Here is a 26,246-nt window from a genome sequence, read left to right as displayed (position 1 = left end):
TGAATTTCAAACACTGCATCTATTGTGAAAAAGGTCTTAATGAGTACCCACACAGATATTTACAGTACATGCTTGGTTGATCTGAATGTGTTGAGCGATATGATTGGCTCAGTTTACAACATGTGACATGGTACATGATTTCCGGTATCATCACAATGAAAGCAGTATATAACTGGTCAATGTGATTGTCTCCCCTGACGTGAATGTGTTGATTGATTCAGTGATTGGCTCAGTTTACAACATGTGACATGGTACATGATTTCCGGTATCATCACAATGAAAGCAGTATATAACTGGTCAATGTGATTGTCTCCCCTGATGTGAATGTGTTGATTGATTCAGTGATTGGCTCAGTTTACAACATGTGACATGGTACATGATTTCCGGTGTCCTCACAATGAAAGCAGTATATAACTGGTCAATGTGATTGTCTCCCCTGACGTGAATGTGTTGATTGATTCAGTGATTGGCTCAGTTTACAACATGTGACATGGTACATGATTTCCGGTGTCCTCACAATGAAAGCAGTATATAACTGGTCAATGTGATTGTCTCCCCTGATGTGAATGTGTTGATTGATTCAGTGATTGGCTCAGTTTACAACATGTGACATGGTACATGATTTCCGGTATCATCACAATGAAGGTGGCTGTGCCTGGCACCAAGACAAGCAGACAATGGTAACAATGACAAGATGAAGCTCACACAAGCAGCTGACAGCAACCGTTAGCACTGATGGACACTGGAACAACACCCAAAGCAGCAGCTTTAAGTTTTGACTGTCTTTTTTCTGAAAATAATAAACAGTGAACGTGAATTTCACTTTAACATGACTTCATGACATCTATGTCATCACACAGTGAAGAAATCAGAGTCACATGAATGTTACCATGAATACATGTAATGTAGTTGAGATTATGGAATGATAAAACAGCATCTAGAACGTCAGAAGGAAATCAGATACCATTGCACAAATGTTGTTCACAAAATATTACATGATTGTCTTAACACTGAGCAACATCATTGAAATGACACAGAAACACAACTGATGTTTTGTACATGTTAAATGCATGATTCTGGTTAATTAAACACTGTGTACTGATAAACAAACTTAAGGAACACCACTGAGTACCATGAACTACTTGTTGGACAACAGTAGTCGTTATGCATGCAACGGCAAGAATTAACTTGTATTTTAAAGGAAGCTGTGATACAGAGTACATCAGCGTTCGAAATACAGTGGAAGCTGTCATAACCAGCATCTGTCCAATCCAGGAAGTTGTCAACATCGGCACAAAATCTCAGTGCCACCGGTGGCTGGTACATTTATCATCAACTCTGCAATCCAGCATATTTTGTAAATAGGATCATTTCTTCAAGCCCGGTGAATGCACAGCTTCCACTGTACCTGCCTGCCCAACCACCAGGGATGGGTTATTTTCAACACACTGCCGAATTCTCAAAGTCACCTGCCCAATGCCCGATTAAATTTAGATATGTATACATATGTTAGTATTTTTTAGAGCGCAGGCAATTTTTGGTCAGGGCTGGCAAAAGGTTTACATCTAACCTGCCCTGTTATCTGGCTGAACTTATTGGGGGTTTCATACCCTGAATACATGGAGTAAATGTTCACATGATCCCACCCCAAATCAACTTGCCACACACCTGAACCTGCAAAACTTTTGATGCTAGAGAGTATGAATCAGACATTACAAGGTTCAGTAGTTCAGTCTTGCGTTCCTAAGCTTGTTTAGCAATATGAACAGCCGTTTTATAAGATCCATAAGTATACTGGTAACAGATGTGTTATCAGAGAAACATCATGCCATATCTCACAAACATGCAATAAAACATAAGGATTAAAAACTACAATTCTATGAAAATATGGGCAATAACAGACACAGAGTCCCAATACATGACTAGATACACTTATACTACCTAGCAGTGCTTGTTTCTGTACTGTCAACATTCACTAAAACAGAGGACTGTGAAGCATGTAGCACGGCTGAGTGACTGAGTGAGTTAAAGTTAATGCCAATACCACTTTGAAAAGTAGTAGGTATATCACAAAGTGAGTGAGCTTAGCTTTACGCCACATTCAGCAATATTCCACCTAGATGGTGGCAGTCTGTAAATCATATCACACAGAGTTGCTTCAAAATGGAGGGAAAACAAAGGATGAAGAACAGAGACATTTGTAGCTTGGACTGGTATGATAAGGCCAGATTCAAAGTATTCATTCAGATAAAGGGAGATAACCCCCAAAGATCATTTTAAAAAATTGTCCATTTAGAAATGCTTGATTAAAATAACTTCAGTTGTTGTTAATCTGAATCATCACATATATTCTAGTCTGGGTTACATGCACATGATAAAGAGAAAACACAAGAGAGAGCTGAATTACTCAAACCAGAATATATGTACGTTCTAAGACCTCTAGACCTGTGAATGTTGACACTACACTAATACACTCAACATCTGATTAAGAGACAGTAATATCAGCTGTGCTTGTACACATACATGTAGTTACACCTCCTGGCGACAACAATATGCTGCATCACTGAGCATGGACTACATACAGATCTATACGTTACACACTGTAATGGCCATCAGAGACATTATACAGGGATAAGAATGATCGTGTTTTATAAACGAGAAACACCCTTTGAACAGATCATCCCTTTTCTTTAAGAAACACTGAGAGTAAGCCTGGGTTTCAGGGATTATACAATGCACATGTATATCACTATCACAAAGGTGACCCTTGATCACTGAATTCTGTAGATCAGCGGGATTTTTTCATCCCCATGCACTATATCAATCCTCATGTGACAAGTAAGTTGTGATAGATGATTAATAATTCTTCAATATTATTGGTAGAGGATGTAACATGTACATGAGACATTTGCTGAAAGAATTTCATCCCCTAATAAATTGTCAAGAATCATGATTTTTCTCAACAGTCGACAAATTTTCTCTCACTGAACATGACGTATGCTATTTACAGGAAAGATCAAGGAGAGCTAACATGGCACACATTTCAAACTGTTTCAAGCATTGTGTAACATTTCACACTAGTTCATATTCTATGGTTTTCACCAGCTTCTTGACCCGAGGCAACTTATCTCTTAATCCACAGCTGATAATAACACTACATGAGGATTCAAACCCCTACAAACACCACAGAAAGCTATCTACCTTTCTCAAAAACACTCAAACAGGAACTTGGCTCAGGCAAACTGGCAGAAAGTTTGATTTACATCATACATTTTGATTCTCAAAATGAATGCATGACTTAACCTTCAGATGCAAATCAATTGCTCGGTCAAAACAGCGCAACAATGACAAGAACTACTACACCATGTCTCAGTGACAAAATAGGCAGGGCATCTGATGACGATCTCTTTCTGCAGCAAACCAACAAAAAATATGAACAGTGGTAATGGATGTTGATGTACTCGGTGAGTGTTCTGTGAGTGGAGTGTCCATTTTTCACCACAGTATGGGTCTCAGCAGGCTAGCACTAACACCAGCATCACCAGTGTAAGGTTCACAATGTCCAAACCTTCACAAGAGGCAACATATAGTGCAGATCCACTTTAAGCCACATATGAGTTGACACATATCATCCCATTCTGTAATGTTTTTGGGGCAGTTTGGTAGACTAGTGGCTAAAGCGGTCATCATCACCCTGAAGACCCCTGCTAGATGTCCCATAGGGGTACACTGTGTGAAGCTGGATCCCAATCGTGATATTGATGGAATATTGCTAAAAGTAACATAAAACACTAACTTATGGACACATGAATCACAAATCCCCAGGCAATGAAATCATACACAACACTTGAAACAGTGAATAAGTTAAATATAAACATGAATGTAAACGTATGTAATTTGGCAGGTACGGTGTAAAAGGGAGACACTGACGGCACGAACACACCACACAACTTTCTACTCAGTCATCATAGATCAAATCGGTGAGAACATCATCACCCATCTATACCACACACAACTAACCTACACAGGCCTGCAGTTACATTGTGGTCAAATATTTTGATTCTCTTCCAAATATATTTACGTTTGGTCCCATAATGCACCTAGGTAGGAAAGGTTTAAGACTCTGCAAGAATATACTAGTATTCTTACTGCTGACTACAACTAGAAAACTATTGTTCATAAATGATTCACGAGATGCAGGAACAAAAAAGCTGCTTTTGCTAAGATCACGGGTTTAATTTGTACATGAAGTACTCACTCTCTCAATTACAAATGAGTGTCTACCACAAGCATCTCCCTCAATCCAAATAAATAGTTATAAAGTGTTTTAAATTAAAAAACAGGAAATGGGTAACTAAACATGAAATGACAACATGAAGGAGAAGCAATTTTTACAAATATTAACTAAATAACACAAATGAAACTAGTGTTTGATCAGCACTTACGCATGAAACACAAATGGGGGAAAATGTATGGCTGTCAGCTGCAGTATAATGAGAAACATGACTACTGGAGTACAGTAACATGTGCTCAGAATGAACTGTTGGCCTAACAATCAGGACAAAATACAGATAACCATCAGAATGATTAATTGTATGGTTTTGATTAACTAAAGATCTTTCATATTGCAGGTTTAACATTCCCGAAAATGTATAACCCTTTTCACCTTTGCCAAAAAGTGATTACAATGTGATTCTGAATTGATCGTACACAACACAATGGCGAGGTAGTCTCTCTACAGGTAGTGGTTTTGGATGAAATTCATACCTTCTTCACTTATACTAGTATATTACAGATTTGGAAATTGCTTGATCATTGATCCTGCAAAACCTATAGCTTCTCTTTACTAAACAAAGTAGGAAGAACTTCTTACAAACTTGAGTATTACTCTCTTGAATGAGTGAGGGGAAAATACAAAATGTACCAATGAGAAATATCATAGCTTTAGAGAAAATGTATATTTGTTGAAAAGCAATTTTAATCAAACAATAAAAAAGTTAGATAAGCATATATATCTCCCAGCCTTCCTATATCATCATTTGCTCATAGTGCAAGAGTTAGATGCAGATTTGAGATGACCTTGAACACTATGTTTAGACATATGATAGCATATTTAATACATGACCTCTTGCCTAGTGGTGCAAGACTTACAGGCTGGTGATCAAAGTCCACTGGCATAATACAGCTGATAAAACAGTAATCATTAGGATAATCATTTAACATTTTAATCATATTTCTAGTACAAACTGAGAACCAAATCTGCATCATTATATCTTGAACAGCTCTTCACCACTGGCACTTCATCATTGGTGGTTCAGTTTGTGCACCTTAATGAGTATTGTATCATGAGGTATTGATATGAAACAATACAACACAAGGACATGCGAAAAGGTATGAATTTGAAACATTACCTTGTGACAGAATGTCCATGAGTCATAAAATTACTATTATCATAGACCGATGTTTGGATTTTCACTTACACACACCATTTTTTCATTCTCATTTTCAAAATTAAAAATGCAGGAAAACATATAAATAATAATAATAATAATAATAAAAAAAAATTAAAACATTAAAAGAGTTCCTCTTGATAATGGAATACTTCAACTGAACTTATCAGTATGAGGTGTAATGTATCATCATGTACCCCATTCAGCCTTACAGCTCAGGACATGTGATTGAGAAAACAACAGTCACAGTAGAAAAAGAAATGACAGGTTTTGAAAGGACAATAATTTGGTACAACAAAAACTGTCTTTGGTATGAATAACTAAAAATGCTTGGTGCCACAAACAAAACCAACGCCTATCACAGACCACCATTAGCTATGTGTTTTTGGTGCCTGTTACGGAGTTTGTACCCATTGGCTTTATTTGTTTCCTTCTGTAGGGGGTTGGAGAGATCCTTGCCATTACGTTTACCATTGGTGGATGCATTTTGAGGAGCACGCTTGATTGGGGCATGTTCTTCTGCAGTCTGAAACATTGAGATGGAGTTTGGTTTAGTGTTGATTAGAACATTGTTTTACTTACACTGTAGCATGTTATCTTCATCTGGGAGGAAAAGCCAAAAATGATGCAGGTCTCAAGACATTCCTACCACTTTAGGGAAACCAATGAGCAAGGCTCATCTGGAACAGAGGATTTCTCAATTCCTGGTACGCCAAAGGGAAATAACTCTATAATGAAATACACCATCTCAGATTACTGGATCATGTGTGGCTCTTGAAACAGATTGATATATAAACTGTTTTAGAGGCATTTTTGGAAGTTGCTGAGCTAAAGGTGAAGGAACAAAGTTTATGGATGATCAACTTCTTTATTTTCACAATGGTGATGTTACGGTACGGATGCTTGAAAACGGTATAAGAATCCACACCGAAACGTCGCCATTGTGAAAATAAAGAAGTTGATCATCCCTAAAATTTGTTCCTTCACTTTTAGATTGAAACATATTCTTAACCAAAATAGCTTCAGACTGAATACTTATATGTTTGGGAATCAGTGATCAGTAAAAATGATGTCCAGTCACAACACTCCAGAAATGCACAGTCTGGCTTATTTTATGTTTCTAACCAAGTCATTCTACAATCCCATATACAGGCATCTAGAACTTACACTTGTCTGTATTTAGTTTTGAAGCCACATCTCATTTCAATTAAAGAACAAGTGTTTCTTAATACACCTTTAACCATCCAGGGGTTAAACAATCCCATCGTCCGATGCCTGTGACAAGTCAGTTTTCATTTCAGGCAATCAAATAATGTTATCTCACTTGTCCATGGACTACTAGATAATTTCTGCTTATGGTTTCAAACTGCAAATAACCTTGGATTTAATTTCATATCTGCTCATATTGAAGCTATTAAAGTTCCCAATGATAATAAAATAGAGCTAGTAGAGAGTGAAATTACTACTCTTCGATAAATAGTCCAGTAAACATTAACATCACGCTTTGTGTCATAAAATTGGGACAAGTGGAATATTAGTCAGGACAGGCTACTTACTTGAAGTCACTCGCCCTGTGGCAAGTGGCTTTTCAACATATTCCTGAACCCCTGCCATCACGTATTGTATACCAGCATATCCTCTGCTGAATACATGAGATGATGAACTCACCTTCCATTTGTTCTTGCCCCACACGACACACCCAAATATACATATGAAGCTGCTGGCCATCTGGAAACAAGGGAGAAAGTGAAGGGCATCCATGTGTACTTCTAATGCTAGGTAGTCTCTAGTCTCTAGTTTTAGTATATGTTTCAGTACAGTCATATAGTGTACCTCCAGTGAAAATGTTAAGCCATATTTTATCAAATTATCAACCATAATATTTTTGTTAGAAATAAAGAATAGTTTTAAGATGAAGAAATCCCCACTATGTTAGAAATAAAGAATAGTTTTAAGATGAAGAAATCCCCACTATGGTTGTGTGTGGAAATGGTATTTGTCAGCTGATAAAAATTTTAACATGCAAATAATAAAAAGGAAATGAACATTTTTATTAACACATAATGCTTTAAAAGATCTCAAGATAAGGCGCATATTTTACTCAATAAAAATCACATTTATATTAATTACAAATACAGGAGTACAAACAACTCATAGGATTCACCTAAAACCCAATAGATCTATAATACTGAGCGTACTTTACTCAATGAACTAAACTGGCTTGCGTATGATAGGCTTTTTGTGGTGTCCAAACTCTGTAACAACATTAGCAAATGTTAAGTGATGATTGTATATACATATACTGGCCATAGTCACTCTCCGGAGTTTATTGTAGTAGCCACGTGACTTCCATGTTGAGGGTTTGAAAATGGCATCCAACTATTTGGCATTACGAGAATTACTGAAAACTTAGGCCTATTGAGAAGCATTTGTATTTATGTATTTAGTAGTGTTAATTACCCAATAAGGATAAGAAACTCTGTGTAAAAGTACTCAATTCTTTAAACTAGTGGGAGTACAAATATTGCTAGTTACTCCTCAAAACATACAATTACTCATACATAAACAGACATGGGAGTAAATACCCAATTGCTTGAAAAAATATCAGGAGCCCTGCTTTAATTATGTTTGAAGAAGAACAAAGAGAACTGGGTTTTAGCTCAGCTGTACTGAAAGTAGCATTTGAGTTGAGATCTCAAAATGCAAATCAATTGTCATATGAAGTGGATGAAGTCATTTTATGAGTGCTTCATTTGGTAATTTGCTCCAGTATTTTCTCTGGTGTTAGTAGGTAGGTTATGGTGTTATTTTGCTATCTCAGATATTGTTTGGCTTGGTTAATGTGAATCCATGCTATATTTTCATCTCAAAATATGTTTTGGGTGTAAATTTATTATTTCAGTGTGATAATCTATGTTTTATGTCATATCCGGTTTTGGACCAGTTATCTAGTCATAACAATCGTGGCTACTGCTAGTCACGCATGTTTTTGTGGGAGAAGAATTTTCAGCTTTATGTGGGGTTTATGGGCACATATATAAATTTGTAAGCATACTAATAATGTTGTTAATATAACCTAAATACAGTGTCCAAGTACCTAAAGTAATGTCAGTAAAACTTTTGAGAGAATTTCTAAGATTTAGTGCACTCGTCCTTTTTGATGATAAAAACCTGAGAAAAGGCTTGAATATATTTTCTTTAAATTTAAAATGTTGCAGTTTCTGCAAATTACTTGTTATTATGTTTCTATTTGTTTAAGCTTGCACCCTTCAGCTAGGACACAAGTGTACATCTATTCAACGTCTAATAAGCTGTTAAACAAGTATCTGAAGGACATTCAAGCAATTTGTCATGGTCAATATAACTGAACACCAAGAACTGTTCACAAAGTAATAAAGGCTGAATTGAGTCGAGGATTTTTTGGTTGTCTCTCCTTTGAATCCTACAGCCTCATACATTAATCCTGCTCTTCTAATATGTTTGTTGCTTAACATGGCACTCACCAACATTCCAGCTATATGGCGGCAGTCTGTAAATAATCTTGTCTTGACCAAACAACCCAGTTATCAACGACATAAGCATCAGTCTACGCAACTGGGATACAATGACAACCTGACAACCCAATGCCTTTAGTTGCCTCTTACGAGAAGCACGGGTTGCTGAAGACTAATGTGAACACAGATCTTCACAGGCTTACCTCTAATAGATGTATCTGTATAGGGGAAGTTGACAACAAAGGTTCAACATTGATAGAAGACATTATATTACCAGTATAACCACACAGACTCACCTGCACTGAGAGCCAAGTTATAACATACAAGTAGTCTGTCTGTTTAAACAAGTCAGCTCCGAACTTCACACACACAATAGCTTCTGTTAATGTCACCGCACTGAAACAGAAACATTCCCCATAAACCACATACCTCCTCCTAAACTATCCTCACTCACTCGCTCATAACATCAGTTACATGAACAATAACAACAGCATTGGGGAAATATAATTATTCTAAATTGGGAATTTTAGCTGACATTCCACACATAGGGCTGACCATAGATACAAAAAAAATCCTTATCATGAGTTATTTGGTATCTGTCACATGACACAATGATTTTATTATTATTATCATTGACAGTTGTTAGGGTAGACCTACCAGTAGATCCAGCACTGAGTACCAACCCGCTTACACCGTGTGTCCGTTACGTATACATAATATTGCCTGTATAAAGAAACAATCAAAGTTACATCTCCAATAATTATCTATCACACTAACAAGCCAATTTTATTTACATATGTCTTGATAAAAGATCCAAGTTTCCACAATTTACATGAATCCAAGTTACCACTTGGAGTTAGCAATCTTCAGAATGAAAGTCAAATCCTATTAACTATAGATGGTCTGAGATTTTCCATTCTGCTATTATTTAAAATCATGGAACATTTGTTTTCTTCAAAATCAGCCAAACAATATTCAAAATTATTCCCATTTCTGAATCTGACCTTAAAATATACTGATTACCTTACAAATTATAAAAGTAGGCCTCAAAGCCTATTGAAAACAATCACCATTTAAATGATCCACTAAACCATTGATCTTGCTTGCCATAGGGATTATCGATAACGTCTGGAAATGGCTGATAATCAAATGAACTTTAGAAAGTATGCCTTCTTATTGCTACGTTTGTTAGATCAAGTCATCAACAGACATGAAAAGAGCAAAACACACACAAACAAAAATAATAGAAAAAAAAATTCATAATGAAACAATATTCCCAGAAATCTGCAAAAAATTCTTTAAAAAAAGTCTTTATGTCTGCATAAACAACTGATGCAGTTTCCTGACTTGTAAACCTGCAGTTTAAACAACATACTAGCCTGTGTGTCTCAACAGGAGGTACAATAATCTTGATCAGTGCATGTTTCGTTGCTAAATTATATATTGGATATTTGATGGATAAGTGCCAGATATAAGGGTTCAATGATACTTTAATTATATAACATTGGATAAATGTGGTCTGGTGCCTGGTTAGATGACTCACCTAATGGAAGGTGCTGATATAGCACAAATCAATGCTAGTCGAATAACATTGATTATATGTGACGAAGGTACCCAAAATATATTCTTCAGGAAAAATGTGTTTAGTTCGGAGATCTGAAATAGAATTATCAAACTTGATTATCCATACTTCATACCTTGTGTACCTTACACACAGTATCCAGTATATTTTGCTGCATCTGTGCTATATATGCACAACCCCCATTAATCATAAATAACCATAAGTTGATATAAGTAACTTTCTGGATATGAGTTTTATATTTAGCTATATGAAACTACAACTGTTGAAGAAGAGTAGTTTTCAAAAGCATAAGCTTTTCTACAAGTAAGAAATGAGATACTTGCACATGAGCATAGATGAGTAAGTGAGTAAAATTTTATCCTGCTTTTAGCAATATACAAACAATATCACAACGTGAACACCAGAGATGGGATTCACACATTGTACCCATGTGAGGAATCGAAAAGCATAGATCAGATTAAAAAAAAGTGTTGTTCATAAAAGCAATCACAGGGGTAAGCGATGACAATTCTGATACTTGAACAGAGACATATCAGCAACAATTCATCGAGGTATGATTCAATCAGTGATCCAAGTTATCCATATCTGACAACCACGAAGTAATCATTTCACTTAGGCAATAGCAACTGTAACAGAAACGTATGAGTGATAATTCATTGAGACATGACTACAAGCAAACTAAGGTGCTGTTCCACATAGTGATCGGTGCTGATTGCTATTGTGACTCTCCTACCCTCTAACAAAGTGAATGAAAGGGTTTAGTTTAATGCTCCACACAGCAATATTCCATCTTAATGGAAGCAGACCAGACGATCCAGTGATCAACAGCATGAGCATCGATCTGTGCAAGTGGCATATTGTGACATGTGTCAACCACCTCAGCGAGTCTGACCACCCAATCCTATGAGTCTCCACTGATGATCATTTCTAACGTGGATCTTCATGGGTTCATTTTAACAAAGACTAACAACTTCATGACACTCTGTTCACTTTGTGGATCTCACCACAAGGACATTTCACTTTACATTACCTGCCAGAAGACGATGAGGATCCACACAGCAATTACTCTCATGTATGTGGAGTTGGGGTCCAGCCATCGGACATGGGTCCAGCTGGAACATGATATGTACAATATATCCCCAATAACTCTCCCACTACATGCCCAGATCTTACATTGTTCATGCTATGACCTATTGCCAGTACATACAAGTTCATCTTCACCAACACTTCTCATTGAAAACATGGCATACATAAAACAATTTCTTCATGGGAGACAACTCTAGCACACTTAGATTTTACATACTGGAAAGTTTGGGTCACTGAAATGTCAATTTTCAGTGTTATAATGAGAACCCATTCTGTTTACTATTGATGTCTGAAAGTTTAAAGATTAAAATTGTGAAAACAGTGATAAATGTCCCTTAAAATGATAAACAGTTATCAATGTTCTGTGAACATATTGCATGCACTTCAGTTTAGCCTGATATCCACAGGGGTTATCCAGTGCAAGTGCAGGCACTTTAAATGTTTTTATGATTCTTATGATTTTGATTTTAACTGGTATCATTGACAGCCTCATCACTGGTTTAGAACTGCTGTGTTTTCTTCTTCTTCTTCGTCTACTACTTCTACTACTACTACAACTACTACTACTGTTCCTGCTGCTACTACTACTGTTGCTGCTGCTACTACTACAGTTGCTGCTGCTGCTGCTACTATGACTACTGCTGCTACTACTACTGTTCCTGCTGCTACTACTACTGTTGCTGCTGCTACTACTACAGTTGCTGCTGCTGCTGCTACTATGACTACTGCTGCTACTGTTGCTGCTGCTGCCACTAACACTGTTGCTACTGCTACTACTATCACCACCGCCAACAACAACTGCTGCTGGTGCTGCTGTTGCTACTGCTACTACGTGTATGTTGTTGGTGTCAAACACTGCACTGAACATGACTCAACCCATATGATAGGTTTCATAGATTTATGGCTGTACAAATTGTTGACTACTACTGTCAGGACAGATCGTTGATGAGACAAATGTTAGTTGAGTGTTGACAACATGTATGTACCGACCTGGCAGGTGTGAACTGCAGCACTGCCCGCCCCAGCTTCCCTGTGGTGGAGTGGATATCCCTGAAACATTGGAGATGATATATATTCAAGTGGCAATTAGATGTGGCAGTATTAATAACGATGAGGACTGTCCCATGGATTTTTGCATTATTTCGTTTTTTAATGCAAAAACATATAGGTGCAGAAAACCCTGAACTTGGCAGTGAAAACGTGTTTGATAAAATACCATCCCCTGTCTCTAATGTTGTATCTGATTCAGTTCCAATCAAGCAACTTGACAGGATATATCAGTTGAGACAAATAAGTTATCAGAAGAAATACACTTGTTTTTTATTCCCTTCCATGTTTCCTCACCAGCCCAGTACTGCACTGTGGGCGGAGATTTGAGAAAATATGAAGGAATACTGCACTTAGGTTCCCTTTGTATATTATGAGTTAAATGGAGTGAGTGAGTGAGCATGGTTTTACGTCACTTTCAGCAATATCACGATGGCGAACACCAGAAATGGACTTTGCACACTGTGACCATTTGGGGAATCGAACCCATATCTTGAGTATGACGTGCAAACACTTTAAACATTAGGCTACCCTACCATCCTGAATAAACGGGTATTCAACATCACCAATGCTGGTTTCTGACACGACATAAGTCAAGAAAGCCACGATATGATGAGCAGCTCTACTACTATAATCCCATATCACAAGTTATCAAGAACATAATTGATCTAAAACCTCAATACATATCAATACATGAGTGCATATGCATAAATATACATATATATGTAACCATATCTTTTGCACTCAACACGCTCTGATATACTCCCAAGAGACAATCGTGGTTGGTTTTCTGTCTCTTAATGAGTTTGTTTCAATTAGTGTCAGCTACTGATTAGTGCTACCTGGATTAATTATTGACGATCATGACAACTAATGCCTACCTCACTCTGTATGAGGCAGAACAGACACATGTTTCTGTCAGTATCTCCACATGACTGAGTAACCAGACAAGACAATTGAAAGCTAAATGAGTTTTTCTTATTTGGTTATTTCAGACCTTCAGTCTGGCTCTGAAAGAGTAATAATGAGAGTGACATTGTTTGTTATTTATGCATCAGAAATACTCTATAATTAAATCTGGATGATCTAGTGATTATTGTGAGCAATGATCCCTGGTATCAAGGTACAAAAAATACACACGCCATTTGGTAGGTGTATACCTACCAGTAGCATTATTTAGTGACAGAGACTGACCCTTATGTTTTGTGGGCTTAGGGACAGGGTGGTTGGGCAATGGGGTGATGGGGAGGTGGAGTGGTGGGGTGGAGAATTCACTGTTCCCCAATTGTCAGGCTTTGAGATAGCTGTGTTCCCCATCCACTTTTTATGTACACAAATATTTAATGTTCTGACTGTTATTTTTATCACAGGTCAAAGAAGATGCCTCCCTAGCCAGCCCACTCAGTGGCTAGGTACTTAGACAGCCATCAATACAGCCACAACTACAGACATGGGGTGGTGATTCAACAAGTCCAACTGGGAAGTGAAGTCTGCTAAGGTGTCATATCTCCAGGTAATGAACAATCAGGAAATCAAGGTCAGACTCCAGATCCTTCTTTCACTCAGCCCCTCTTAGCGGGCGGTGATCCTGCCCCTTAGTGGGCGGTGATCCTGCCCCTAGTGGGTGGTGATCCTGCCCCTTAGCGGGTGGTGATCCTGCCATTCAACAACAGTCCAACTGGGAACTGAAGTCTACTAAGATGTCATATCTCCTAGCACCAGTAATGAACAATCAAGCAATCAAGGTCAGGCTCCAGATCCCTCTTTCACTCAGTCCTCCTTACACGCAGACATGGAGAACTGGATGAACTGTTGCTGTAGGTTTCTAATGCACATGGTAACACTTTGAAGATCAATATTCCTGTTCCAGCTGCACCATACAGATTTTACACATCCCCCAGTTACTGTCTATGCTTAGCAAGTCCTGTCACAACAGCATCAAGCCAGCAGTTATAGGATGAGAGAGGGGGTTGGGTTTGATGCCACTTTGAACTATACAATTTGAGTACGCTGACGCATCAACCACATCACTGGACCTGACCACTGAAATTCGTTAGTTATGCATGGAGACTTTCTTTTCATAATCGAGTCTGGACTAGAGAATCCAGTTATTAACAGCATGAGCATCAATCTACGCAGCTGGGATATCATGACGTGTCTACCAAGTCAGCGAGTCTGGCTACCCGATCCTGTTAGTTTCCTGCATGAGTTGCTGAAGAGCAATTCTAACCAGGATCTTCATGGGTTTCATCAAAATGTTAAACTTCTGAACCCTTCATTGCTTTCATTTTTCCTGATACCTTAATCTGACATGCCATGGTACAACTTGAACACAGCTCAAACTAGAATGAAACCCAACCCAGTCACTCTCACGGAGGACAGCCTAATGCCAATAACATCAAATCACCACTCTGCAGAAATCTGGTTCCAATAAACCAAGACCACTACCAAGAAATATAAAATCTGCCCATCCTTTCAGTACTAAGGGATACAACTTTGTAGAATACAGAGCCTGCATGATTTGGACTCAATTACCTTATTTCAAAACAACAATAATAATAATATTAACGCACTTGTATACCACCTGGTATCCAATGTCTGGGATAGGGATGACACATACTGTTACGTCTACCAGACGCAACTTACTGCAGCATGCTGGCAACTTAACTCAAGCCACTTGTGTGAAAAGTAAACATCCCATCATGAGCCAGTAGTCTAAGCCTCCACTAATCTTGAAGACTGTTTGTCCAGCAATGAAAGATGTTGAACCTGTATTGATTGATCAAGTATGATCTAAACATGGAAATTGACGCATGGTTGACGGCTAGGCAGAATAACATCTGCACAATACCAGACTGAAATGATGCTTAGTCTTGTGTTTACCTTTATAAACAGAACCTACTGTTTCTGCTGGAAGAAGACATCAAAATAGTTACGTTTCAGGTTACAAATTCAAGTCAGCAGGAAAGCTTTCCTAAAGATTTAATTAGAAATATTGATGTGTTTTCTTAAGTCATGGATTGTCCATACAATATCTGTGTGAGTTTAATGCTGCTGTCACTAGGTGTCAGATTCGAGTGGGAAGAAAGCCCAAGGTGATGCCAACTTCAGACATTTCCCAGCATGGCGCTGACAAACTAAGAAACCTAATCGATCCAAGCGAATGATCATCAGATTCTGGCACACCCAAGGGAGACAACTTGGCACAAGGAAATGTCATCCTGAGACCATCAGTTCTATGTCTGACATCAGAGCACCACGTAGATGGATGCCTGTGACATGATACGTTCACATTTGATCAAATAACAAAAAATATATTACGTACAGTGGACTCTCTCTGATTGCAAATGATGTATACCACTTCAAAATTTATGTCTTTTTCACAATCAACAGAATGTATCAAGAAATATCCAAGTCACACATTTTTTACTCTGAAATAAAAGTCCCACAAGACAATGATCATTAAGATTTAGTCAGAAATCAGTCATATACCACAGCTGAAAAATCAGTCGACAACTGCATCATGTATTCTCTTGAAATTTCTGTCAAAATGCCAATAGTTTTCATGATGAAATTGATTCCAATAACTGCCATACAAACCTTTATAAATGGTAGCCATGGAAATCAATGACAGACACTTCTTGTTGATTACAACATGGTTATGAGGTAAGCAATCAATTTGTCGATTATAATTAATCAAAACATTGCAGACAAGCAGCTTCTATATTGAGGTAAGGTTACTCAGTATTTATTCATTAGAATCTTGTTACTGTTACATGATTCTGGCGAGGATGGAGAAAAAGTTCCACCCTAGCAATCATTCTCCCTGGTGGAAAAACTGTGGTTGTGGAACGAAGAATACACAATCCACCTTAAATGTCTGATCATGCTGTTTCTAATCACAACAATGGTGATCACAGAGAAAAGGGACATGAATTATACATAGGCTTAACCACCCAAACCAACCTAAAGTCATGCTATGTCAAATCTCCATGATCTACAATACCGGTCAATAATTCAGGTTTCTGACACATACATCCTATATATGGCTTGAGAACATTCATGCTGGACTATGTCCAGTTTACTAAATGTTATTAATATGGAATGTGTGTGAACATGGACTTGTGACATTGTGATTTATTGATATCGTTTTGTAATAGCAAAATATACTTATCCTCTTTGCTCATCCACACTCTATAATCTTTGCCAAGTATTATGGAGTTAACAATAAACATCACCATATTTCAATTTTGAATTTTTGAAATAAATTACTTAGTGGAAAAACGATTCAGATTATTAATTATCTATAACAATTAAAATAAAATCTCCTAACCTGGTAATGAAACAGGTTCTGGCAGACTCCTGTCTCAAAAGTGCAAATGATTCTACAGCTTTGACTAAATTCAGTACACCTGAACAGAATCTAACACTGCAGTCATGACAGTGAAGGATTTGTCTCTTCCATCAAGTCCATCTGAGGTTATCCTCAAAAGTGTCAAATGTCTACAACAGGCAAATGAGTTATGAGTTTAGAAGTGAAGACTCTCTTAATCCTTTAGAAGTGAAGATTCTGTTAATCCATCTTGGCAATCGGACATATATTAAAATCGAATCCTGTCACATCCATTCTCAGATGAAGAGCTACCTAACTTAAAACTACAACAAAGATGTGCATATATCTATAAAAGTTGAGCAGATATTCAACCATGCCTGATTTCATAGCACTGCATTGTCCAGGGAAACCAATATTGAAGGGGCATAAGGAAGGAACTCAATCAATGAACAGAGACAACAGATTTTGGCAGAGACACTAATCAAGTGCAGTTATGACACTGTCCAACTGCTGATGTGGAACAAGGAAGATTGGGATGACGGTAAGTTAATCAGGTGAAGAAGGTGACACAACACAACAATCAATAACAGTCAGGGAACACAGGTCCTAATGAAAAGACAGGAAATTCTATAATTCATGGCAATGAACATCACCTTGTGCACTTCACTGTAGCTGATTATGAAGAGTCAGGAAACTGTATGGTACTATATCACTAAACAGCTTATCAAGAGGCTGAGAGGGATATTCATGAATTTCTTTTTTAACCTTCAGTTTCTTCACAATACAATATGTCTGGTTGAATTTTTTGACAGATTGTCTCTTTTTAACTGATATTTCACTCATAAATATAGCTTCTCTCCTGCGTGAACACAGGTGACAAAATAAACTTGTCGACCATTAGAAATAGCATATTACACAGTGGCAACTGATTTCCATGGAATGCCACAACATTGTGGATAAGGTTGAGGGGTCTAGTAACTCATATATGACCATGACAGTAATTGATTCACACAGAACACACAACAGGAATACACTATTCAATACAGTAAATTTATACAATTAAGTCGCTTATCATGCACTTGTGATGAAGAATGTTACTGGCACTGGGTGAAAAGTTGACAATAAAAGCTACCAGCACAAGCAATATCTTATCTGCACTGATGCAGTGTGAATGTAAAGAAACCGATCCGGACTACTCTATTAGCTGGCAAGTTGTTAAGAGCACTATAAACAACAGAGACAACATAACAGACTATGTAACAGTGCAGCAACTGGTATAGTATTTCAACCAAAAAACAGTTTTACTATATGCGTAGCTTCAGTGGTGTGCACACAAACACACTCAAGTTTAATGCTAATGCATTATACACAAACATTCACTAAACTGTCACAATAATGTAACATGATATCCCAAATAATGACTCCTTTCATGAGGATATGAAGGTAATGTGAATGAAACATAGAAACCGATACCAGCTGCCCTGGCTTACGGAACTCATTCCCAGTGCAACATTATCTATTCCTACTAAAATGTTTATAGCCTTCAATGGTGTTGTTGTGTTCAGTGTGATGATCAACACCTTAACAATGTGGCTACACCACCGCCCTGCTTGTACAATGAGAAATGGTGACATGTCACACATTATCACTCCTCAATGCGTACAACATTACTTTCTTTTTTTAACTGGCAATGTGTTAAAACAAGGAGACAGGACATTGTGTTAATGACAATTCTAGCATGGCATTGTGGGATCCTCGATTCTGATTGGTTGATTGTTGCATGTGACCCTTCTTAAACCTAAATCAAAGGACTGCTAATTACATGTAGACCAAATTACCTGCAAATGAATACAAAGCATTTGCTGATCCTATTGCTTGTAAACAAACATGTCATTTGAATCAGACATCCACAATTTTCATCATGATATTTGGAGAAGGATTTGATCTACAATCAGAATGGTTCCATGACAACCTACTGGAATCAACTGATATAAATGAAATTCAACAAGATAAGACAGATATACATATGTTAGCACAAATCAGCACACGTGTTTGGCTTTAAATCAACAGCTAAAGTAACGCACAAATTAAAACAGAATACCTTTATTTCCTAATTACTACGCTATTTTCCGACCAGGAATCCAGATGACAAAAAAGCATACATACAGGGTTATTCTTTGTTCGTTTTAAGTACTCCAATACTCTATTGGTCAGTAAATATGTGAGTCCAGAGATCGACATAAAGAGCACCATTCCACATTGCAGGTGTACAATGACATGCAATCAACAAGGTTGTCTAATCACGTTCAAAACTGAGCCACCTATTGCAACCATCATGGGTTGTGGGAACTATTCAAACCAGCTAAACTGAATTACGAACATTCAAATACAAATTCAAATAATATTTTTGCCCCAATTTTGACAAAAATTCAGCTGATAACATTACCAGTCAATACTGCACAAGCAATCCATTACTAACAGCATGGATCGTTAAACACCATAGATCTGTAACCCTAAATATCTAACCATTGAATAACATTTTCTTAACAATCAATACGGATACGTCAATAATTTCCAGAAGCTACATTCCCATAAACACTGATGATCAGCTAGACACTACTCAAAAGAAGTTAGGAATTTTGATTTTTCATTTCTATGAATATATGACCTATAGTCATATGAATAAGTTCGCTGATCTTCAACTATTTTGAGTAGAATACATCACTGGGACAGCACCATGACTTTAGCTTCTATAATTTATATGCTGTATCTGTGAGTGTATGACTATAGTTTTCAGTGTTTTCAGCAATATTCCAGCAATATCTCATCAGAAATGGGACATCAGAAATGGGCTTGAACCACTGGGAATCAAACAGTACTGAGCAGACACTTTAACCATTAGGCTACCCTGCCCCCTGTATCTGTGACTGTCTCACATACATCCAAAGGAGGACATTCCAGAAATGACCCAAATTCCTGCAAGTCTGTCTAAGACCAACCTATCTGCTACCATGTCTAAATCAATAAGCAGCACTGTGGTTAAAACATGATACATCCATCAAGAACCAATCAGCTTAAAGTCACAACTACAATCTACACAGACACTGCAATGTACAGACTCTTTGTCTTAATGTAATGTCATCATGGCGATGCTGAGAATCACTTAACAGCCCCCACAAACCCATACAATATCATTATCCACCAGAGGCATTGATTTCCTCCTTGTGCAGACATAATCACTGTTGTGATGTGCAACTGCTCTTTACGATCAGCTGCAACATGTATTCATGTTGCGATGTAAGTCAAGTCCCGAACCCACCCTGCAAATATTGACCCAGACATTAAAACATCCACATCAAAGACAACACTCTCTTAAATCACTGATGAATTGAGATCCATGCTTCCTAACCCTCAACAGCTTATTCGGGTCTTGTCACTTGAGTCATCCGGCACATAACTGATTGCAATTACAAAGGCCTTGTTTCAGCTATCTTGTAAAACATCATGTGGAGAATCACACTTGGGTCTTATGGTGTTTTTAGGGGCGGTGGAATCTGGAACAATTTGAGGATTTCAGGACAGTTCATTGTATCAGTTTTCACACAGTTCCAGTATGGGTAAACTAGCTGACCAAAGAAACATTTATGTTTACTTTTGTAGTTTACTTTCCATTTGTATGAAATAATTGACAACAATTATGTAATGAATACTTTTTCTATGTGAGGCGACTCACCCAATAGCTCACGGTACTACCCTCCTCCCTATGGTCAGCCCCTGGTACTACCATTGTGGACAGTGAACAGTACTACCTCATAACCCTACTCCAATACTATTTACTATGACCAGATCCATGCTGTGGGCTTTTCTGAAATGATAAAGGTCTATGACCTGCATAGATTTGAGCCTTCCATCTACTACCAAATTCAACTGAAATCATGATGTGAAATGACACCAAAACCAATGCCAGACATCTTGAGGCAAGACTGACCATTCTGTAACTGTTCCTTATAACCTTAAACTTGTTACTTGAAAACAAGGATGCTCCTCAACAAGTAACCCATTCATCTGGGTTTCAGTATATTTTGTTCTCTGACTGAAGCTTACTTACAAGGATCACTTTTGGACAGTACGTAAACTAAATCCTATCTACGTATCAGTCTACATTCCCTGCGCCCTTCACCTGAAGCCCACAACCAACTAGAAACATATTAGTTGTATTGCCCGGTTGCCATGATATTTATTACATTGTATACAAGCCGACAGACACATGAGACGCCTAATAACACATGGCTCATATGAAATAAAACACTTTGAGAAACTGATTGCATTTACTAAGTGGTTTTCTGTGCTGATAAATACAGCAATCATGTTCAAATGTACAGAGCATGAACGTTAATTCGGCGCCAGTCATCACATACCATACTTCCTATAAAATGACTCCTGTACATATTCTTTGAACATACTCTGTGGTACAAAAATCTAATTGCCCAGGACAAGTCAGTTTTCATTTCGGGCAAATCAAATAACAGTATCTTTCGTGTCGATGGGCTACTAGACACCTGTTTATTAGAGGAAATATTGTAACTGCAACATCCCTGTAGGTAATACAGTTGGGGGCTATCGACCAATGGTGGATCTCTGGCTACAACAAAATAACAGGGAAGCCACACGGCCTAATTTTGATAATTTTTTCAGAAGAGAATAATTCAGCCCAGATAGAATTAATGTCTGCTTGTTTTCATGTTCTGATGATACCATGTAGCTGTGGTTGGGTAAATGGTTTGAGACACTATAATTGATCTCAAGCGTGTCCTTTGACAAAAACATTTGTGCTCAATTTGCTGGAAAATGCACACCGGAAAATGGCCAGTAGCACTTGACAAGTATGGAAGAAAGGTCACATTTATAAACCTGGTGGATTAGATCAAAGTATTGCTAATATCAGAGATAGATAAGCAGGAATGTTAAAGAGTGGAGTGGAGTTTACCGATCTGAGGATGTACCAATATCTAACACCTGAACCTGTCTATATTACTGAATTTTTCAGAACAGTGAAAAAACACCCTCAATAAAGCATAATATAATTATATTCAAACACTGCTGAGTCTCAGAGTAATCCTCCCTTTGCTTAGATTCTGAAGAGAAGCAAGCTAACAGCAAATGCCATATCAGCGCCCTGCATGTTCTGAGAGGTAGAAGCATATAATTTCTTTCAAGGAAAGCAGCAATCTTTGGCTTCTTTATGAGAACAAATCCACTTTTTAAAAAAAAAATCAGGTACATGATCCTTACTAAAGGGATTCTCAAGAGTATCAATACGCAGGACTACTTCTTGCTATCAATATAATCATTAAGTGTTGGAACTGCTTTCATGTCCTGAAAATGTATTTGCTGATCTGGGTCCCGTTTCACAAAACTCTCGTAAGCCTAAGATCTCGTAAGTTTTCTCGTAGCCATTGTACCTGCTATACTGTAACACAGGAGCTACGGATGCTACGAGAAAACTTACGAGATCTTAGGCTTACGAGAGTTTTGTGAAACGGGGCTCTGAATTATTAATGTCACCATATTGACAGGGGGACCTAAACTACCCAATGTCATGACATGGAGCAATACTACTTTAATGACAACTGAATTGAGAATAGCTAATCAGTATTTAAAACCATGCATGCATTGACAAAGTGTTGATGCTGCACAGGCAGACTGAGTGAGTCAGCAAATGGTGGTGTATGGTTTTGTCAGGGACATTCAGGAATAACACTGGGTCAGCCATATAACAGTCAAACCACAAGCAGAAAACTTACTGTAGGAAGGCCTAAAAGTAACTCATTCAAACAAGAGGTTTTCCACTTACAGTGTGTGTTGGGCTTTTGGGGTGGTAGGGTGGTTGGGTGGCTGGGTTGCTGGATGTTGACGGTCTAGTGACAGTGACAGTTTGGTGACGCATATTCAGAAGCAGATTGTTGAGCAAAATAATCTATGCACTACAACACTGCGCATATCGAAATGTTTGCTCCTCGCGTGAGAATGAATCAAGCTATCGGACAACCCAATCATCCAGGATATGGCAGTAAGATCTTTCTCTGAGGTCATTGACCTAATAGGTCTGACATCTGAGTAACTGACTCCATCCTACCTTTATCACTTCTAACAATAGGTATAGGGTATCAGGACTGTATGGTAGCTTAGGGGTAAAAAATCCCATTGCCGGGACAAGTCAGTTTTCATTTAGGGCAATCAAATAATGGTATCTTACTTGTCCAGGGCTAGTAGATAATTTCCACTTACAGTTTCAAACTGTAAATAAACTTGGATTTCATTTCATATTAGCTCAAATGTAGCTATTAAATTTCGTGATGATAATATGGTAGGGTTATCTTTCTTTGCTATCTATCACTTTTCGGAAAATAGTTTAGTAAACTTTAAGATCAAATATCATGTTGATTTATTCTTTCATAATTTCAACATCATGATTATGTAAAAAAATCAGGGAAAACTGGAAAATCAGTGAGGACAAGTTGCTTTCTCAAAGTTACTTGCCTTGTGGCAAATGGCTTTAAAAAAAAAATGAACCCCCTTAACTATACTAAATAATAACAAGACTAGTAAAAAAGGTCAATTCACTGATTTAGTTCTTTGGTATTTGCTATGGAAAATCGAAGTGGCATATAATTTTATTCATAGTTTATTCCATACATCATTAAACATGCATGTAGTGTATATATGCTTTTAATGAATAGTTTGAATGAAGTAAAGCTTCACATTCAATTCCCATCCATTAAACCATGTACATGAACATCCTGAAAGTAACCAAATGTTGTGCATGTAATGAAAATTGGTAACAGCTGAACACAGTTACTGTCACTTTAATTGTTTGTATAACTGTTTGTGTTCAGTGAAACAGAATATGTATGCCACGAGTAAAAAACAATAAACCATAAATATTCAAAAGTAATTGATCTTCACTTGAATCAAGGTGCAGAGCACAACTGCCTTAAAGATTCAGGTGAATTTACACATTAATACTCTGCCATCCACTTACAAGTACGTAGTCGCTAACAACTGTCTCAACGTAAGTTTGGTTCATGGAACATTTGCAAGCTTTCTAAAAAAAGCCAGGCACGTGAAAACTGTGATCAACACTTCAACTTCTTTGAGAATCATTTAGAAGTTGGAGTAGTGATGAAGGTGAACAATGAAATGAGGATAACTTCTTCATCAATGTGACAGCAACATTTCAGAGTAGGTTCTAACAGCTTTTATAAAACAAGAGTTTCAAATTAAACCCACATGTTGCTCTCACTGAAACAACTCCTGTTGTTATCCTTCCTTACTTCAAACATCAGTTTATTAACAAAAAAAATAAAAAAGTAAAAATTATGAAATGAACTGAAACACTTTCTGAACCAAAATGTTAACGAGTATTACTGGTTTATTGCTAAGAGCTGCGTATAACTTGACTCACTCTAACCGGCACAGCGTCATGGTACCAGAATTTGGAAGGAACCACAACTGTTGTCAGTACACCAGAAACCACATACATCAGAAACCTAACTGTGACCTGGACACTCACTTGATGCTCTCCCAGTGGTAGTTCCTCATCTCCAGCTTCTTGCAGACATACATCCCCAGCCAGATCCCGATGCCATTACAAAGCAGTACATCCAGCACCCAGGCATCCCACCAACACTCAGCGAAGTTGGGCAGAAGGTGGGCAAAGGCCATCTGTAGGAGATGGTGGGACTCTCAACTGACTAGCATGTCATAGAATATCAAAAACTTTGTAATCAAATATATTAATCAAAGTTAAAACAGAAATCACAAATGGTAACAATTACACGGATATATTTAAAGAAATGAGGAAATTGTTTGAAAATTGATTTCTTGTCGACAGGTCTCAAGGTTGAAAGTTTAATTGATTGTTTTTTCTGTACTTCAGCACCCACTACCACACTGTAAATGTCTTTTCATATTGTCAAAATTAATCAGAAACAAAGAAATTACATCATTTTGAAATAAACAACATTACTTTACTAACATCAGAAAAAGAAATGAAAATAGTGCATATAGTACATATATTTCTGAATAGTTAAAAAACACAATCTCTACATTGTTTATATTATAAAAAACGTCATCAAAATTGAATCTATCTGAAACCAACCAACCTATCCTACTATCTTAACAAGGAAATGTGTTGTTCAGTCTTCCTGAGAGACATACCTCAGTGATCTCCCACATGACGCTGATAGTCCACAGGATGCCGTAGTGTCGTATCAGTAACGCCTTCATCGCCCAGCCCATGAAGTGGCTGAACGCAAATACATCCATGTGGGACGACAACCTCGCCCATGTGATCTGGGAACAGTTCACAGCATACTCCTGGAAAAGGAAAACAACATCTCTTCAGAATGGAGGTATCAAACTCTTAACTAAACATACAACAAAAAATGAGTGAGCGAGTAACCTTGGTTCTAGCAGCTGGAAGTATATTCAAATTATATCACTGAATGTCAGCTTATATTGGGAGGAAAGCTTAAACATACACCTCCAGTGTGCTGGCAAACATAAAAAGCCGAATGGTTGGTGGGGGTCAGGATTTAATCCGCAATCATACGGTTTCTTTGTACCCAGAAAACCAACACTGTAGCCCTGTATTTCAGTTGAAACAAAATTTATTTCAGTCTTTAATGTTATCATGGTTGCCTGTATACAGATAAATCTGGGCCTCCTCTTACAAAACAACAAGGTGATCATAAGAATGAAGATTTTTATGGATATCAACCTCTGTATTATGAGAACACAACGTTTCGGAGTTAATGCTTACTTAGCATTAACTCTAAAACGTTGTGTTCTCATAATAAAGAAGTTGATATAATAATATTCATTCTCATGTATTTCACTTCTAAATGCCCTTTAAAGACTTAACAAGGTGATCATAAGTCACTAAGGTAACCCAGTGCAGTGTTAAAGAATAGGAGTTAAGGTTAGTTAATTAGTTAAGTGTTCTTGTATAGCACACATATCAAACTGCAAGGCAATTTCTCTAGGCGCTAAAGTATTTTTCCCTCGATCACCAGATGTCAATCTCAACAGCACATTTTATTTCAATCTCAACTCCCTGGGGAGTATACAACTCTTGCTGCCACTAGGCACACCGAGTTTATTCTGGCACTCTCGTCCTAACGAGGTACCCAGTTGACAGCTGGGTGGACTGGGACACATAGTCACAGCACTTTGTCCAAGTTTACTGCACG

The 26,246-nt window shown here is 37.6% G+C and overlaps 1 protein-coding gene across 1 annotated transcript in view; it reads right to left on the bottom strand.

Moving 5' to 3' along the window:
• Positions 1–5,233: 5,233 nt before the first annotated feature.
• LOC137277669 (phosphatidylserine synthase 1-like) overlaps positions 5,234–26,246 on the bottom strand; it is a 63,788-nt gene continuing 42,775 nt past the window's right edge. The window contains exons 5-13 of the mRNA XM_067809534.1: positions 25,213–25,371; positions 24,566–24,717; positions 12,603–12,662; positions 11,557–11,638; positions 10,488–10,600; positions 9,602–9,667; positions 9,241–9,340; positions 7,119–7,178; positions 5,234–5,976 (exon numbers count right to left, since the gene is read on the bottom strand). Of these exons, the coding sequence (XP_067665635.1) occupies positions 5,809–5,976; positions 7,119–7,178; positions 9,241–9,340; positions 9,602–9,667; positions 10,488–10,600; positions 11,557–11,638; positions 12,603–12,662; positions 24,566–24,717; positions 25,213–25,371 (960 nt within the window). The 3' untranslated portion in view covers positions 5,234–5,808. The remainder of the gene's footprint in view (positions 5,977–7,118; positions 7,179–9,240; positions 9,341–9,601; positions 9,668–10,487; positions 10,601–11,556; positions 11,639–12,602; positions 12,663–24,565; positions 24,718–25,212; positions 25,372–26,246) is intronic.

The sequence above is a fragment of the Haliotis asinina genome, chromosome 3 (genome assembly GCF_037392515.1).
Source record: "Haliotis asinina isolate JCU_RB_2024 chromosome 3, JCU_Hal_asi_v2, whole genome shotgun sequence".
Classification (NCBI taxonomy): Eukaryota; Metazoa; Mollusca; class Gastropoda; order Lepetellida; family Haliotidae; genus Haliotis; species Haliotis asinina.
Note: the sequence above shows the minus strand (reverse complement) of the source record. Positions and strands in the feature narration are given on the sequence as shown.